At 39.0% G+C, this 15,670-nt stretch overlaps 1 protein-coding gene across 2 annotated transcripts in view; it reads left to right on the top strand.

Annotated features, from left to right (window-relative positions):
- Positions 1-757: 757 nt before the first annotated feature.
- The window catches only part of LOC128011273 (IQ motif and SEC7 domain-containing protein 1), a 67,659-nt gene continuing 52,746 nt past the window's right edge, over positions 758-15,670 (top strand). The window contains exons 1-3 of one of the 2 annotated variants that reach the window (XM_052593496.1): positions 758-1,318; positions 5,569-5,598; positions 5,746-5,859. In XM_052593496.1, coding sequence (XP_052449456.1) covers positions 1,089-1,318; positions 5,569-5,598; positions 5,746-5,859 — 374 coding nt within the window. In that variant the 5' untranslated portion in view covers positions 758-1,088. Of the gene's footprint in view, positions 1,319-5,568; positions 5,599-5,745; positions 5,860-11,527; positions 11,734-15,670 lie in introns of those variants that run through there. The other variant, XM_052593495.1, reaches the window with a different exon arrangement.

The following is a 15,670-nucleotide window of genomic DNA, read 5'->3' as shown; positions in this document are numbered from 1 at the left end:
TGGTTAGAGAAAAAACTTCCTGGTTTATAGTTGAAGAAGTAAAGTGCAATAAACACATGTATCCAGCAAAGGAACACAGGGACTCATTCATTCTCAGTTCAGTTTCAAGTCCATTTTTCTTCATGTTTCAACTTCTCCCAACTTTATGATACATATTTTGTGAATATGTATAGTTAAACATTCTAATATATATATATATATATACACACATATATATATATATATATATATATATATATATATAATCTATATTTTTTGTCAAAGGTTAGAATTTGTTACTGTTGGCTGATATATTTTGAACTGTCTGCTTGACCTGCCTTTATTCATGCTTCTGGAGATCCTCAAAGCCTTAGCCTATACAAGGTGACCCCAGACGTTTTTGGACATTGAAACATGTTTTAGCATTAGGCCTATATATCAAAATAAGTGCCATTTGTTGAAAAAAAAAACAACAACAGGAGGCCTACTAAATTGGGGGGTAGAGGGTTCTTTAAAATCAAAAAAATGCTATGCAACTGCCATATTTTGGGATACGAAGGCACTGAACTGTATCTATAAAGCAATGATTAAATACAGGTCACAAACCGCTACAATGCTGGACGCGACGCGAAACAGGACGCTGCGGACGGAGCTTGACGCGTCCGTCTGGACCAGGACTGCGGTGGAATAGTGACGTAGACGACCAGTCGACCAATCAGGGCCTTTGTTTATGCGCGCGGCGGGTTTATTCGACCGACAGCGCGTTCGAACTTCGCAGACTGCTGCGTTGTTGCGTCGCGTCGCATCGCTTGAGGTTTACTCAGGGTGTTTACTGCGTCACAATTTATAAGTGCATTGTAGAGTATGGCAAGTGGATTAAATATTCTCTACTGCACCATGAACTCCTTCCAGAACAGTGAACTGTGATTTTTAAACTGTAGCCACATAAGCTTTAGTGACACAAAGCACCGCGGGAGACGCAGAGTCAGCGTTTGACAGAAGCATGGCTGAGCCCGGTACGTGCGCACCTCGCATAAATCACAGCGCGTCTTTAGCTGGAGAAAAGAGGCTATATTTGACTCGGACTAGTGAGGCTGAATGAGAAGACGATGGACAGCCGGCCCGAGAACCCGACGAAGGCAGCGGGCTTTCTGAAGGAGCTGAATAAGATCATAGAGACCCAGCAGACGCTGCTGAAGCGGCAGAAGAGGCGCATCTTTGAGCTGGAGCAGCATGTGTCCGAGCTGTGCGCAGAGAACAGCCGCCTGAGACACGAGCACCAGCGGCATCTGGTCAGCTGCAGACTGCGCTCCATCCAGGAGAACAGCCCGCTGCAGCAGTAAGACTCCTCGAGCACTGCCTTCAAAACATGCTTGTTAATCAGATAGTATGCAGGAGAATGCGAATACAGCGACAGGAGGCTATATTGTATCGTTTTTAGAGTTTGGTTAGCTTGATTTAAAAAAATACACAATTGCAGTGTCTGGTACGCCCATAATACTATTAAAGTAGATTGTGCTTTTTTTTTTTCTAACAGCTAATAGTTAATGCTTTCAGATACAGTCCCAAGCCTAACCACAATGTGCCCAAAATCATATAAAAAGATTTAGATCTGACTGATCAGCATAGGCTGGTTTAAGAGTTAGACCCTGTCTAGCTAAACCAACTAAACTCTTTTCTGTATTGAAACTGGCATTCTGAATGGATGTGTGTGAGGAATCCTGACTGAAAATATCTAATAGGCAGCAATGTTGCAGATGTTGGTTAAATCTGCTGAAATCAGCAATCAAGTTCAAGAAAAAAAATGAGCACCAAGTGATAACATTTGTAAACTTAAAGAGGTCTAGGAAACCCTCTGCTACCCCTGTATTTCACACCTCCGCTGCAACTTCAGCGCTGCAGGTGAGATAGTTAAAAATACATCTGTAAAATAACAGAAAAAGTACTGGCAAATCATTTCACATGATATATCAATTCATTTTACAGACATTTCTGTTAACACAATGCAATGAAGTGTAAAATTCAAATACTGGTAAAACACCTGTAAAAATAAATGCAGAGAAATTCATTGAAATTATACAGTTAACTGTGTTTTATTTTTACAGCTTTTTTTAAAGAGTGTAAGTAGATTTTCATACTCCACAACACAACATCATTTATATTAGTCTACCGGTTTTTCAGGTTGATTTTCTTTCTCTTGCCCAGTCTGTAGTTATTTCATACTTTCATAAAACTGCTATGTTGATGTCAACAAAAATGGCAGAATCACTGAATGACTGCTGTCTAGCTGCACTCAAACCTGTTGTTTGAGTAGTTGGGTAAAGCATGTGGCATCTTCTCATTGCTTCATGACTCCTTGAATAAGAGAGGAACAAATAAGAGACTGAGAATGGGATTCAATAACATAGTGCTCTCAAAGGAAATTTCTCTCTGTAACTGGATCTTTGATTGTCTGATAGAATATTTTCAGAATAGACACCAACATACAGTATGCGTCTGTTGACTCTACCATGTGTCTGAGTACAGGGGTGTCCCACAAGGCTCTGTAATTGGACCTGTTCTATTTGTTTACTTACTGCACTGATGTATTGTCAAGCATAACTCAGTTGAAAAAATTGTGTCATTCTTTTTGGTCTGATCTTTTTAATTAATTAATTAGGTAAACCGGAACTGGGAACACTGCCCATAACACCTGATGTACTTGCTACATCATTAGAAGAATGGCATCTACGCTAATATTTGTCTGTTTCTCTCTTATTCCGAGGTCACCGTGGCCACCAGATCCAGTCTGTATCCAGATCAGAGGGTCACTGCAGTCACCCGGATCCAGTACGTATCCAGACCAGATGGTGGATCAGCACCTAGAAAGGACCTCTACTGCCCTGAAAGAGAGCGGAGACCAGGACAACTAGAGCCCCAGATACAGATCCCCTGTAAAGACCTTGTCTCAGAGGAGCACCAGGACAAGACCACAGGAAACAGATGATTCTTCTGCACAATCTGATTTTTCTGCTGCCTGGATTTAAACTACTGGTTTCGTCTGGTCAGAGGAGAACTGGCCCCCAACTATGCCTGGTTTCTCCCAAGGTTTTTTTCTCCATTCTGTCACCGATGGAGTTTCGGTTCCTTGCCGCCTCTGGCTTGCTTAGTTGGGGTCACTTCATCTACAGCGATATCGTTGACTTGATAGCAAATAAATGCACAGACACTATTTAAACTGAACAGAGATGACATCACTGAATTCAATGATGAACTGCCTTTAAAGGGGGGGTGAAATGCTATTTCATGCATACTGAGTTTTTTACACTGTTAAAGAGTTGGATTCCCATGCTAAACAGGGACAAAGTTTCAAAAATTAAGTTGTACGTTTTGTTCCCAAAATTCTCCTTCCGGTTTGTCACAAGTTTCTGAAAGTTTTTTTCGAGTATGGCTCTGTGTGACGTTAGATGGAGCGGAATTTCCTTATATGGGTCCTGAGGCACTTCTGCCGGAAGAGCGCGCGCTCCCTTATAGCACAGCACTGAGAGGTTGAGCACATACAATTCACTGATCAGAGTGAGAGCGTCGCGAAATATCACAAAAGACGTATGTTTTTGGTTGCCAGGGCAAGACAACCCTGCACAGATTACCAAACAAAAAAACAGCATTAAGGGACCAGTGGATGGAGTTTATTTTTACAGAGCATCAACGGAGTTGTGCAAGTGTTCTTGTTTGTTCCCTGCATTTCGAAGATGCTTGTTTTACAAACAAGGCCCAGTTTGACGACGGATTTGCGTATCGTTTATTTCTTAAGGATAATGCAATCCCAACGAAAAAGGGTCACGATCGTGTGTTGGAACCGCAGGCGGTGAGTAAAACTGCCTCCTTGTTAGTGCGTCCGCCTCCCATCGGAGACCCGGGTTCGAGCCCCGCTCGGAGCGAGTCGTTGCTGCTGCTGCTCTCGTTCAGTTTCAGCCTCGGGATCTGATTTTTTCCTCAAGGTAAAGTCACAGCTTCCAAACGCTCTCAACGCAAAAGCTTACTGGCGCTCGTGATTCTTTAGCTCCGCCCACACGTCACGCCTCCAGCCGGTCGTGTTTTTCTGGGAAAAATCGGTACAGACTATCTTTAACTATCATTTTGCATTACTGACACACTGTTTTCCTAATGAATGTTGTTCAGTTGCTTTGACGCAATGTATTTTGTTTAAAGCGCTAAATAAATAAAGGTGACCCTTGAAACACCCGACTTCAGCTAAATCTATTTGTGACGGTTAGGTCTAACATTGTGGTGGAATATGTAGAAAGTCCATAATTGTTTAACATAAAAACTAAAAAAAAAACTGCTGTGGCAGTAATACTGAGACATTTTCACAAATGTGCTTCTCTTAAAAATATACTTTAAGAAGAGCCCATTCAGTACAGTTGATTGCACTTATTTTTCACAAAAGTATATGACCCATACACTTTGCACTCTTCTGAAGCCATGGTTTTATGTGAGGAACAAATGGACATTTAAGGGGTTATGTATAACACTGGAAGCCAGCAGTAAATCAGAGCAGTAGTCGATGTGTTTATAGCTTCTTTTCTTATGGAGTGGCCTGACGTTTCTTCAGACAGCTAAGAGGAGAATCACCTCTAATGGCTTCTGTTCTAATGTTACAGTCCAGAGATCCATTAGATCTGCAGGCATTTGTCATCCAGCTCCAGCATGACGTTTGCATTCAGTCAGACCTTTAAAGATTAAATCCAATATAGCTGTACAATTCATAATTTTACCCTCCCTGGAGCTGATATTTGACTAATATATGAGTAATATCAGTCATGAGGAAAATAAGTTCTCTGGTAAACATAACTTGACAAAAGTGTTGACGATACGCTGTACTGTTGTGCAACGTAAACTGAGCACACAACACAAACCTTATGTAGTTACTTAAAACAATAAATAACTGCCTTAAAATGTTGTGTGTTTGAATTATGTTGTAGAGCAAAATGTCCAAGTATCGTCAAGTTATGTTTACTGCAGATCTTATTTTACTCATGAATAAAAAATTAATTAAAAACACTAGTCAAGGGGAATCAGCAGCACATTAGTCTTCGGGGTTTTGATGTCACGGTTGCAGCAGGAAAGCACATCATTGCAGTTTTTCTAAACTGCTTAGACACAAAGTCTTTACTTGTCACAGTTTCTGAAATCTGACCCTCAAACAGCAGAAGCACACACCAATCTTCAGAACCATACACTAATTAATATTATGGCAAAGGCGTTTGCAAATGTTGGCTTTTGAGATGTGTTTGTGATATTTTGAATGCAGTGCTTCATTTTGCAAGAGATGAGGCATTTTGCATTTTGTGTGTGCAGTTCTTGAATTTGTGTGTAAAGTTTTGAAAATGTGTGTAAGCAGTTGAAAAAAAAAAGGTAATTTCTAAAATATTTGCTGAAATTCTTCATATTTGTATAGTGGCACTTGTTAAAAAGCATACTGTATGTTTTTACAATTGTTAAGGTTTACTAAATGTTTTCCATTTTATTGTAACTCTAAATGTGATTTTGATTTGTTCTACTCTGTTTAGATATGTTTTCCTAAAACATTATATTTGTGTGTTTCAGGTCAGAATATGGCAGTACAAGAATCGTCAGGTATGTAGTATGTCTGAGTGGCTGCTAACACCCTGCTAGAGGTGTTTGAGTGTTCATCCGGGTGTCCCACTGTGCTTCCACTCATATGTGCTTCTTCTGCAGACTCTTGTGAAGTGTCTGGAGTCTGTGTTGTGTTTCTGTCTACAGAAGACATGCCTCTCTTCCTGTGGAAACGACAGACCGACAGATTCCCAGCAGCCTCCGATCAGCCGTGTGGAGGAGACCTGTGCCGTCCCGGCAGTGGAAGTCTGTATCCTTCGGGTACAGTAAACTCTCATCGTTGTTTATATCATATTGTAGGGTGTATACTATACTAGAATTGTATTATTTTTTCAATGACAGTAGGTCTTAACAAGTGAAATGCACTTTTTGGCTTATTTGTAATTATTTCCTTTGTACAATTTGATGAATTTGACTCTTCATTAGTCACTTGTCAATGACAGTAAGTGACCATATTTACAATCATTTATTTTTACACCTGATAGTATATTATAGGTCATACAACATACAGAACTAACATCTTCAGTGCATTGAATTCTAGTATGATTTCAGCCATCGTGTGTCTTGTGAGATCACACCAGATTGTTAATTAACACAGTTGAGCTGAAAGGAAGGTTTCAGGTTCAAAAAGAGTTGAGGAACTATCAGAAGCATTTGTAGCATAATCAGCAGAGAGTGGGAATGAGGGTTGAGATGGGTTTCGCAAACACTGCTTTTATACAAAAAAAACTCTTTATATTATAAGTGAGTGTCAAGGAAATTTTTTAAATAACTGAGCATGTCAAGCCTGCTTTAAAAAAAAAAAACTCTGTAAAAGAAACTACAGATTTTATTAATTTAATTCATATACTTGTTTCTCAGACAATTTTGGAAAGCATCAGACTCATAATAATGTATTATATGTTATATTCATTAGGTAAGTAGTTGGAAAAAATGAAGTATTTAATTTTGAAGGGGCGTAACATTTACGTCACATGCTTGAAGCATTCGGCCAATCACAACGCGCTGGATAGCTGGCCAATCAGCATACACTTTGCTTTTCAGACTGAAAAGCCTTGTTAAAATCGACACATTTCAGAAGGCGGGGCATAGAGGAGAAACAATAATGTGCATTATATGGAAAATAATGTGTTTTTTGAACCCTAAACTGCATAAACACAGTGGATTACACCAAATACACAAAAAAAATGTTCTTTTTTTAGCAGCATCATATATTATAATAAATATTTTCAAATGCAATCAAATTAAAATTAATAATTAATTCACATTTTTGGTTCTGTTAAACAAAGGGTTACTGTTTAAATTAATAAAAAATATGATTTAATAAGATATACATTATTTTTAATATTAGTTTTATTTCTAAGTGACCTAACCGGGGTTGATCAAGTCCCGACTTGTGTCTAGGTAGCTCTACCCCACCCATATCTCTCCTCTTTTGATATCTGAGCCACATTGAAGCATCCCCCACTGCTTCTGTGACTGGATTAATGTCCCTTCGTCTACTGGCCTCTGATGCCCAGCATGATGTAGACGCTGCAGAGAGGCTGCAAACCTAAGACTGGTTGCCCACTGAAACTAAGCAGGATTGAGCCTGGTTAGTACCTGGATGAGAATCCTCCTGGGAAAACTAGGTTGCTGCTGGAAGAGGCATTAGTGAGGCCAGAAGGGGTGTTCACCCTGTGGTCTGTGTGGGTCCTAATGCCCCAATATAGTGAAGGGGACACTATACTGTCAACAGGCACCGTCTTTTGAATGAGACATGTAAGCGAGATCCTGACTCTCTGTGGTCAGTAAAAAATGCCATGGCACTTCTCGTAAAGTGTTGGGGTGTAACACTGTTCACCGCACCTAGCTAGACTTCTAGCTCTTGGTTGGTGGTTCAGATGGATGCTGTGTCTTTCAGACCGAAGTCAAACATCTTCCCCAGGTTCTTTCTGTGATAGATGGTATCTGGGTAACCAAGTATAAAATGAAAATTGCCTGTGACCTTTCCTTTCTTCAGCATCAGGAATCTGGACTTTGCTGGCTTAAATCTCATGTGAGCCTAGGTCATCCCAGCCCGATGCAGTTGTCACAGTCAGGTCATCCATAACATCTTTAATTGGTGGTTGTCGGATGCCAGTATTTGAGGGGGTCGTCTACACTGCACCTCAGCTGAGCTTTACCGCTTCACCAGCATGTTCATGGCAAGTGAGAAAAGGATCACTGAAATGGTGATTATCCTATTTCTGAGCTCAAGGCACTCAGCAGTAAGTGGTTACAGTGGTTTCAGTAACTTAGGCTGAAACCACTGTAATAGTCCAAGATGAGATCTGTGAACTTGGCTGGTATGTTGTACCAAGCCAGAGCCACCTCTACCAGCTTGTGGGGTTTGGATCCGTTAGTGTTTGTAAAGTCAAACCACAGAACCACCAAGTCCCCCTTGTTCTCCCAGGCCTCCCTAATCAGCTGAGTGGCACACCTGTGTGCTCTGTACACCCTGGCACCTTCGGGATTCCTCCTTTCTGGACAAAAGTATCAACATATGAGTTCCTCAGGTGCCTTGCAACAATGCTGAAGAATATCTTTCCTTCAACACTGAGCAGAGAGATGATTCTAAATTGATCAATGTTCTTTGATTCTTTCTCCTTTGGAAATCACACTCCTTCTGTGTACCTCCACTGGTGGGCTACCTTGCCTCTCCTCCATATCCCCTTTAGGATCCTCCATTGCCTCTCTTAGTTTCGCTCTTTCTCTCTCACTCCATTTTCACATTTACATTTAGTCCTTTTGCAGATCATTTTGTCCAAAACGACTTACAATTGGGGAATACACCCCAAGAATTCTTCTTACAGGGCCAAACAGACACAGGAAGTGCTCACAATGCCAAGTTTCAGGTATTTGTTCAAATAAGTACAAGCTAGAAAGTGAAGGAATAAATAAAGAGAAATACTTTTTTTATTTTTATTATTTAGGATGAAGTCAAGTAGCGTCAAAAGAAATACGTTTTCAGCTGTCAAAATTAAAATTCAGCATTCCAGATAGGGGTGGGAAGATCATTCCACCAGCCAGGAATGGTGAACGAGAATGTTCTGGAAAGTGATTTTGAGTCTCTCTGTGATGGTACCACGAGGCGTCACTCACTAGCGGATCTCAAACTTCAGGAGGGGAGGTAGATTCGTAATAGTGAGTGGAAGTAGAGCAGTGCTGAGCCTGTGGCTGTTCTATATGCAGGCATCAATGTCTTGAACTTGATGCGAGCCGCAACTGATAACCAGTGCTATCAGAGATAATGTGTAACATGGGCTCTTTTGGGCTCGTTGAAGACCAGTCGTGCCGCTGCATTATGAATCATTAGAAAGAGCTTTGATTGTGCTTGATGGAAGTCCAGCCAGAAGAGCGTTGCAGTAGTGCAGCCTAGAAATGACAAGGGCCTGGACATGAAGTTGTGCAGCATGCTCAGTTAGAAAGGGCCTGATCTTTCAGATGTTGTGCAAAGCAAACCTGCAAGATCGAGCAGTCTTTGCAATGTGGTCTTTGAAAGTCAGCTGGTCATCAAAGGTTACACCAATATTTCTGACCATGTGGATGGGGTTGTTCTCTTGGTGGTCTGATTGCTTCTATTGTTCTCAATTGTAAGTCGCTTTGGATAAAAGCATCTTCTAAATGATTAAATGTAAATGGGCTCTTACCACTCAGTGACACAGTGGGTTCTTCCTCTCAGAAGCCGCAGTTTGTGCTGCTAGCCCCAATACCATCTTTTCAAACTGTCTGCTGTCCCTCCCACCATCACCCACTATTCTTGGTAATCAACCAGCCTCTTCCTGGAAGTCACTGGTCAATCTGACATTACATGACAATCACAGTACAGTGAATACTAGCCATAGTGTAAATTGCAGCCACATTAACAGTGTAGCCTAAATGTGTCTGATCACATGATGTCCTACAGGGAAATGCATGTTTGTTTTGTGAGAACAGCCATCTGTACATATTCTAAAGGCTTGTTTTATAAAAGGTTACACCCCCCCCCCCAAGCAACCCCAAAATAAATTTCTTAGTAAATATACATTACTACATGTATATATTAGGCTTTTCATCATCATTTATGTTGCCTGTGCATTGATTTTCTACTGTCTATACAACCTGAGCTTGTATAGTTGAATATTAATTGCATGCTAATGAATGCCTTTTGAAGATAATTGAATGAACCCTTTGAGCTATGCATGTACACACTATTGCACCATCCTTCAGTGGCACAGGCGTTCATCTGATGTGAACCAGGGGAAGGTGCAGCAGTAGAGTCTTCCTCTTTTCTCACTGCTCTTCTCACTCTTCTATAGTTTAAAAATGCATGCTTAATACTGTGTCAGAGCACAGATAGACAGACAGACAGAGGCAGATGTTAATGGAAAAATATTCAAAAGTTTTGATCAGGTTATTTGGCATGGTCTCCGAGCTTGTAGTTAACTGTAATGCCATCTGGTGGCTATATTATGCTACTGAACCCCATCATCAAGACATGTGCCTATTTATTTTAAATATGTGTGTGATATGCTTATGCTTGTGGAGCCTTTAGTATTTTTGTCAGTCATTAGACAACCTGACCTCAGATCATTCCTATGAATCATTTATGTGTGAGACCTTCGTTTTTTAAAACTCAATCTTTCATTCCATTTTTTAGTCAAAGAGGTCAAATACTGTAGCTTCACACGCTATTTTAATCCCCGTTCTGCCTCAGCTTGTGTATATTAGAGTTAAATCTGCCTTGTGTTTTAGTCCGATAGAATAGAAACAGCCCTTTGTTACACTTGCATGGCAGAGCAGTGAAGACACGCTCTCAGGCCCATTTTTAGCATCCATCACTGCCATTATATTGCTGCTTGCTTTCCATGGGACACAAACAGGCACTTTTTAGAAATTAAATCTCAGTTGAAAAAAAAAAAAAAAACTCACAAGCTACTGTATATGCATTCAGGATTTATAGTCCCTCTATCAACAATACAGACCCACAACCTGCATAATAAAATGGATGGGAACTAAAATGCCAGAGTCCTGAGTGGAGTGCCCTCTATTGGAGTTTATGGGCACTCCAGCTAATGATCATGACAACTTGATGCACAAATTCATTTATTGCTACATTTAATTTATTATTATTATTAATAAAATGTATTTATTAATGGTCTTCTCCATGACTCACCTTCAGTGCTTAATTCACTATAGCTTCACTAGATTATAATCATCTTCCTAACCCATTATTCCTTGGGATTAAATACAGTAATAGACACAGGAAGACATTCTTTATTATGTATGAAAAGAAACAGCTTAAAATATCTAAAGCTTTAGGTATACAGTGAACACATCCACGCTGAAAATCCGGGATTGATTTTATACGGTAAATGAAAATAATTTTGATATAAAAAAAAAAAGAAGCAATGACAATCTTCCTTGTTTCATGCACAAATACCGATACACTAATGCAAAGAAAACCTCTGCATTCACAAACATGTTTATATTTGTACAAATCGCTGCATGTTCGTATAATTATGAATTTCACAGATACAAGTCGACAGGCATTTGGTTGTGGATAGTGAGATTCATTTGCAACATTTATCAAGTTCATGGATAATTGTGTGTGCATTTGTAAGTAAATTTAAAACTAATTTCATCCCATAATGCACAGACCCCCAACACCAGAGAAAGACAGATTTAACATGGTAAATCTGCAAAAATCAGATAATGATCCCACAACACTAAATTAATGTGGCTGTTGTGGTTTGTCTGCGTCTGTCTTCCTTGTTTGACCTCTGCCTGTGATGTTGATGTATTATTACGTGTGTAATGGGTGCTGCGTCCAGGATCTCTCTCCTCCTGTTTCTATGGAGACCAGAGAGCCAATCAGCTGCCCTGTGGACTGAACTAAAGGCTGCAGATGGAGGAGGCTGAGCATGTCCTGCACATTAAGAAATCTCTCTCTCTCACACACACATTTCCTCAGCAGCATCTGTGAATTGCTGTCCTCGTCCTGCGCAGTGTCCGTGTTTGCGTGCTGATGTAAGTGTGTGATGCGTGTGTGACGTCACGGGCCATGAACGCAGTGCTGTAGCGTTGAGCAGACTGAATGAGACCCACGGCCATGGCACACAGACTCGGCGTCATGTGAGTATCAGATGCGGTCCGCATGCATGACAGCGCTCGACGGATGCGTGAGGCTGTGTGATTGTGTGCGTGCGTCCTGGCGAGGCGAGTTCTGTATCGGTCTCAATGTGTTTGGGATGTGCTGGTGCAGTAAATGGCAGTGATAGCTCTGTGCTTGCTCTGCTGAGCTGAGGTGTTTTCATGTGCAGTAGAAACACGAGGAGCTGTGTGTGTGTGTGTGTGTGTGTGTGTGTTTGGCTGTGGCTGATGTGTATTATGACGCAATATCGCAGTCACATGTTTAGAGCACAATGTGCTGCTATAAACTGTGATTTGTGATGCATTTCTCCTTCATGTGCAGTGTTCAGTCTGGCCATCTCTCACATAAATAACTGCAGAAATGCTTTGGATTTTATTTTTGCAATCTGTTTATTCTTGCTCTTGTCAGCATATAATGTGTACATTAGGCACGTGAAGCAGCATCAGAGATGTGTGAGTGTTCATTGGAGATTCTGTCCTCTGAAGGGCACTAGTTCATGGGTTGAAGGCTATTTGGGCTCTTTGTAGGACGTTCCAGTGGTGGCTCAGTAAGGAACACTAGCATCCTGTTTGTGCTGCACAGCCTGTTCTTTAAACTGACAGCTAATTGTTTATTCATTTATTCATTTATTTTTTCAAATAACATGCAGATCAGTATGATGTGTGCAATGATAACATTTCCATTAATAATATGTCCCACATGACGTCATCACATTGCATTTATTTCAGCCAGTGGCGTCCAGTTATCATTATAATCAGACAAATATTTATTTAGTTAATTTGTGTTGTTAGACAGATATTGTTGTGATAAAGCTCTTGTATTTCTTTACTGTATTCTTACACAATTTCAGAAAAACAAATTACAAAAAATGTAAATGAAAAATTATTTTTATTTATTTATATATTAATTTAATAATAATAATGATAATAAAAACAATTATTATCATTATTATTATTACTAAATGAAAAACAGGAAGTACGAGCAAGACATCCCTTTTATTCATTTATTTATGTTATTATTTATTATTATTTTTTACAATAAGCAACAAACTTTATTATGTTAAAGCCAGGAACATTATGATATCTGGTGGCCAAGATGAGTTGCATGTGATCCCCAATGAGAAGTGATTATGTTTTTACAAACATTTGAATGCATTAATAACATTTCAGCTGTATTTGTGAACTATTCCTGTTGTGTTGATGTAAGTGTGAGGACGTCTGTGACTGAAGCAGTGTGTTGTGTATGTGACAGCAGTCTGGTGCAGAGCTACATAAAGACCTGAGGACTCATGGAGAAATAAACTCACATCTTCACCTCTCATTTATTCATCAATATCAGACACAAACTCTTTATAAGGCGATTGTTTCACAGGACCAGAGCACTCGTAATGTTATCTGGAGATGAGAATCTGCTAAAAGCAAGCATTTTATTTATTTTAAGAACAGCTAGGAAAGAGTGTTCTCCTGTCTGAGAGTGAATCCTGGTCTGAACACAGTGAGCAGAGAGAGACTGATGGGCTGAAGTGTGTCTGTAGATGGAGTAGATGAGCTCTTTGTTTCTCCTCGTGTCGTAGGGGTGTAAATGCTCTCTCTGAGTCAGGTCAGAGGTGCTCAGGATGCCTCTGTCAAACCTCTGTCCGCTCTCAGTCCTCTCACACGTTACCTGATGCTCTGTGCTGTTCGTTTTCTCTCTCTGTGTCTCACTTTACAGGTTTTGTGTACTGTTTAATATACGTTTCACAATTATAGTAGCTGAATTGATTTGCAGTTTAATGGAAGACAGCAAATGTAATTGTTGTTTAATGAAGTCTTTGCTTCGGGGTATTTGTAAATATGAAAGATGTGAATCTCTAAATATTCGTGTGATGTGATGTGACTGCTCTCTCCTGTATTTTTTTTTACATTGTTTATTGTAATTACAGTTTATGAGAATGAGTTCTGTTTGTTTCTACTGTATATCAAGCTGTCTAATGAGTTTTAACGAGTGAATGTCATGTGATTTGATAGATATTGCTTCAATTTAAGCAAGACGACAATTGGATAAAATTGATTTGAATAACCAACAAAATATATGTATGTCTGTGTATATACAGGTGCATCTAATTTTTTTTTTTTTTTTACTTATTTCAAAAAGTAAAACGTTCATATATTCTAGATTCATTACATGTAAAGTAAAACATTTTCCACAAAAAGTATTCTCGTATCTTCTGTTTGAAATGACACGAGGGAGAGTCATTTATGACAGAATTTTCATATTTGGATATAACTAAGCCTTTAAAGCTCATGAAAGTCAAAAATCCAGTATCTCAAAATATTATAGTATTTACATTTGAGTAGAAATTGTGTAGAAATCCCCTAACCTGGAGTCTGGAGGAAGACTGGAGAGGCACAGAGTCCAAGCTGCTTGAAGACCAGTGTGAAGTTTCTGAAGTCAGAGGTGATTTGGGGGCGATGACGTCTGCTGGTGTTGGTCCATTGTGTTTTATCATGTCCAGAGTCTTCTCGGAGATCCAGAAACACTTTATGCTTCCATCTGCTGACAAGCTTTATTGAGAGACTGATTTCCTTTTCCAGCTGGACATTAGCACCTGCCCACTGTGCCAAAACCACTTCCAAGATTTGATGACCATGATATTACTGTGCTTGTTTGAATGAAGCCCATGTGGAATCTGTGGGATGTTTTCAAGAGATCGATGAGAAACAGTGGATACGAGCTGAAGCTCAGTGGTCCTCAGCAGCCTTTTATTATTATTAAAATATATATATAGCTTAGGAAATATTATAGTATTTGGAGATACTTGATTTTTGACTTTAACTAGCTGTAAGCTCTAATCATCAAAATTAAATCAAAAACACTTTTGAAATGTTTTGCTTTACATGTATGTAGAATATATGAAAAATTTAACGAATATACAAAAAGGACCTTTTTCACAATATTGTATTTTTTTAGATGCACTTGTATATATATATATATATATATATATATATATATATATATATATATATATATATATATATATATATATATAAATTTTTTTTTGTACAATTTATTGTGTTAATTAGCTGTATTTTATTTATTTTTTATTTATTTTTAACCTAAACAAAATAACCCAACTGCAGTTTGATTGAGATTCACAATGGAAAAACATTTTTGTTAAAAACATTAAACATTTGATGTTTTTCTTGTATATATTTCTCCTCCAAGCACTTTTTTTTATGATTTTGCGACTCAGATCTGAAGCATTGTGAATCAGTTTGCAGCTGACAGCTGCATTATTTTCTGCCGGTTGTGAATCTCTTGTGTAAATGTAGCCTGTTGAATCTTTGAATGTGGCTCAATTTGCTCCCTAGTGGAGTGCTCCTTTTACATATTAAATTTTTTTATATATAGATTTGTTGTATTTTTATGAGATTTTAATTAAATATTACTTTTGATCAGATTTGGTTAATGTCTTTATAGTATTAGATTGGTTTTTAGAGCTGTCTGTCCTATTATTCTCATGAACTGGAATTGTATTAGCTTATTTTTTAAATTGAACTGAAATGATGTGAAACGTGTTATAATAAACCAATCTCTTGTCAGTGGTCACACAGTTAACTGGTGGCAATAATGACCGCAGTAGTTGGACTCAAAGCAGAAGCCCAGTGCTGTTGAGAGATGACACTGATGTGCTGAGCAGCTTCTCACTCCCAAAGTGTCTGAGCTATCAGTGACACTACGTACTGTTTATCTACTGTACTCTACAAACCTGTACTATCTCCTTTCTTTCTTTTTGATGTGACTGGTAACCTCAAAGTAGATGGGAATATTGTGGATTTAAACTTTGGGTTATATTTTGACATGATATACTGTGTGAAAGCTAAATGTATCTAAATGTATTTATATACATGACATGCAGGGAAAATGTATATATGCTGT

This window comes from Carassius gibelio, chromosome B23 (genome assembly GCF_023724105.1).
Source record: "Carassius gibelio isolate Cgi1373 ecotype wild population from Czech Republic chromosome B23, carGib1.2-hapl.c, whole genome shotgun sequence".
Taxonomy (NCBI): domain Eukaryota; kingdom Metazoa; phylum Chordata; class Actinopteri; order Cypriniformes; family Cyprinidae; genus Carassius; species Carassius gibelio.
The sequence above is the reverse complement of the archived record's forward strand: the minus strand, read 5'-3'. Positions and strand labels throughout refer to the sequence as shown.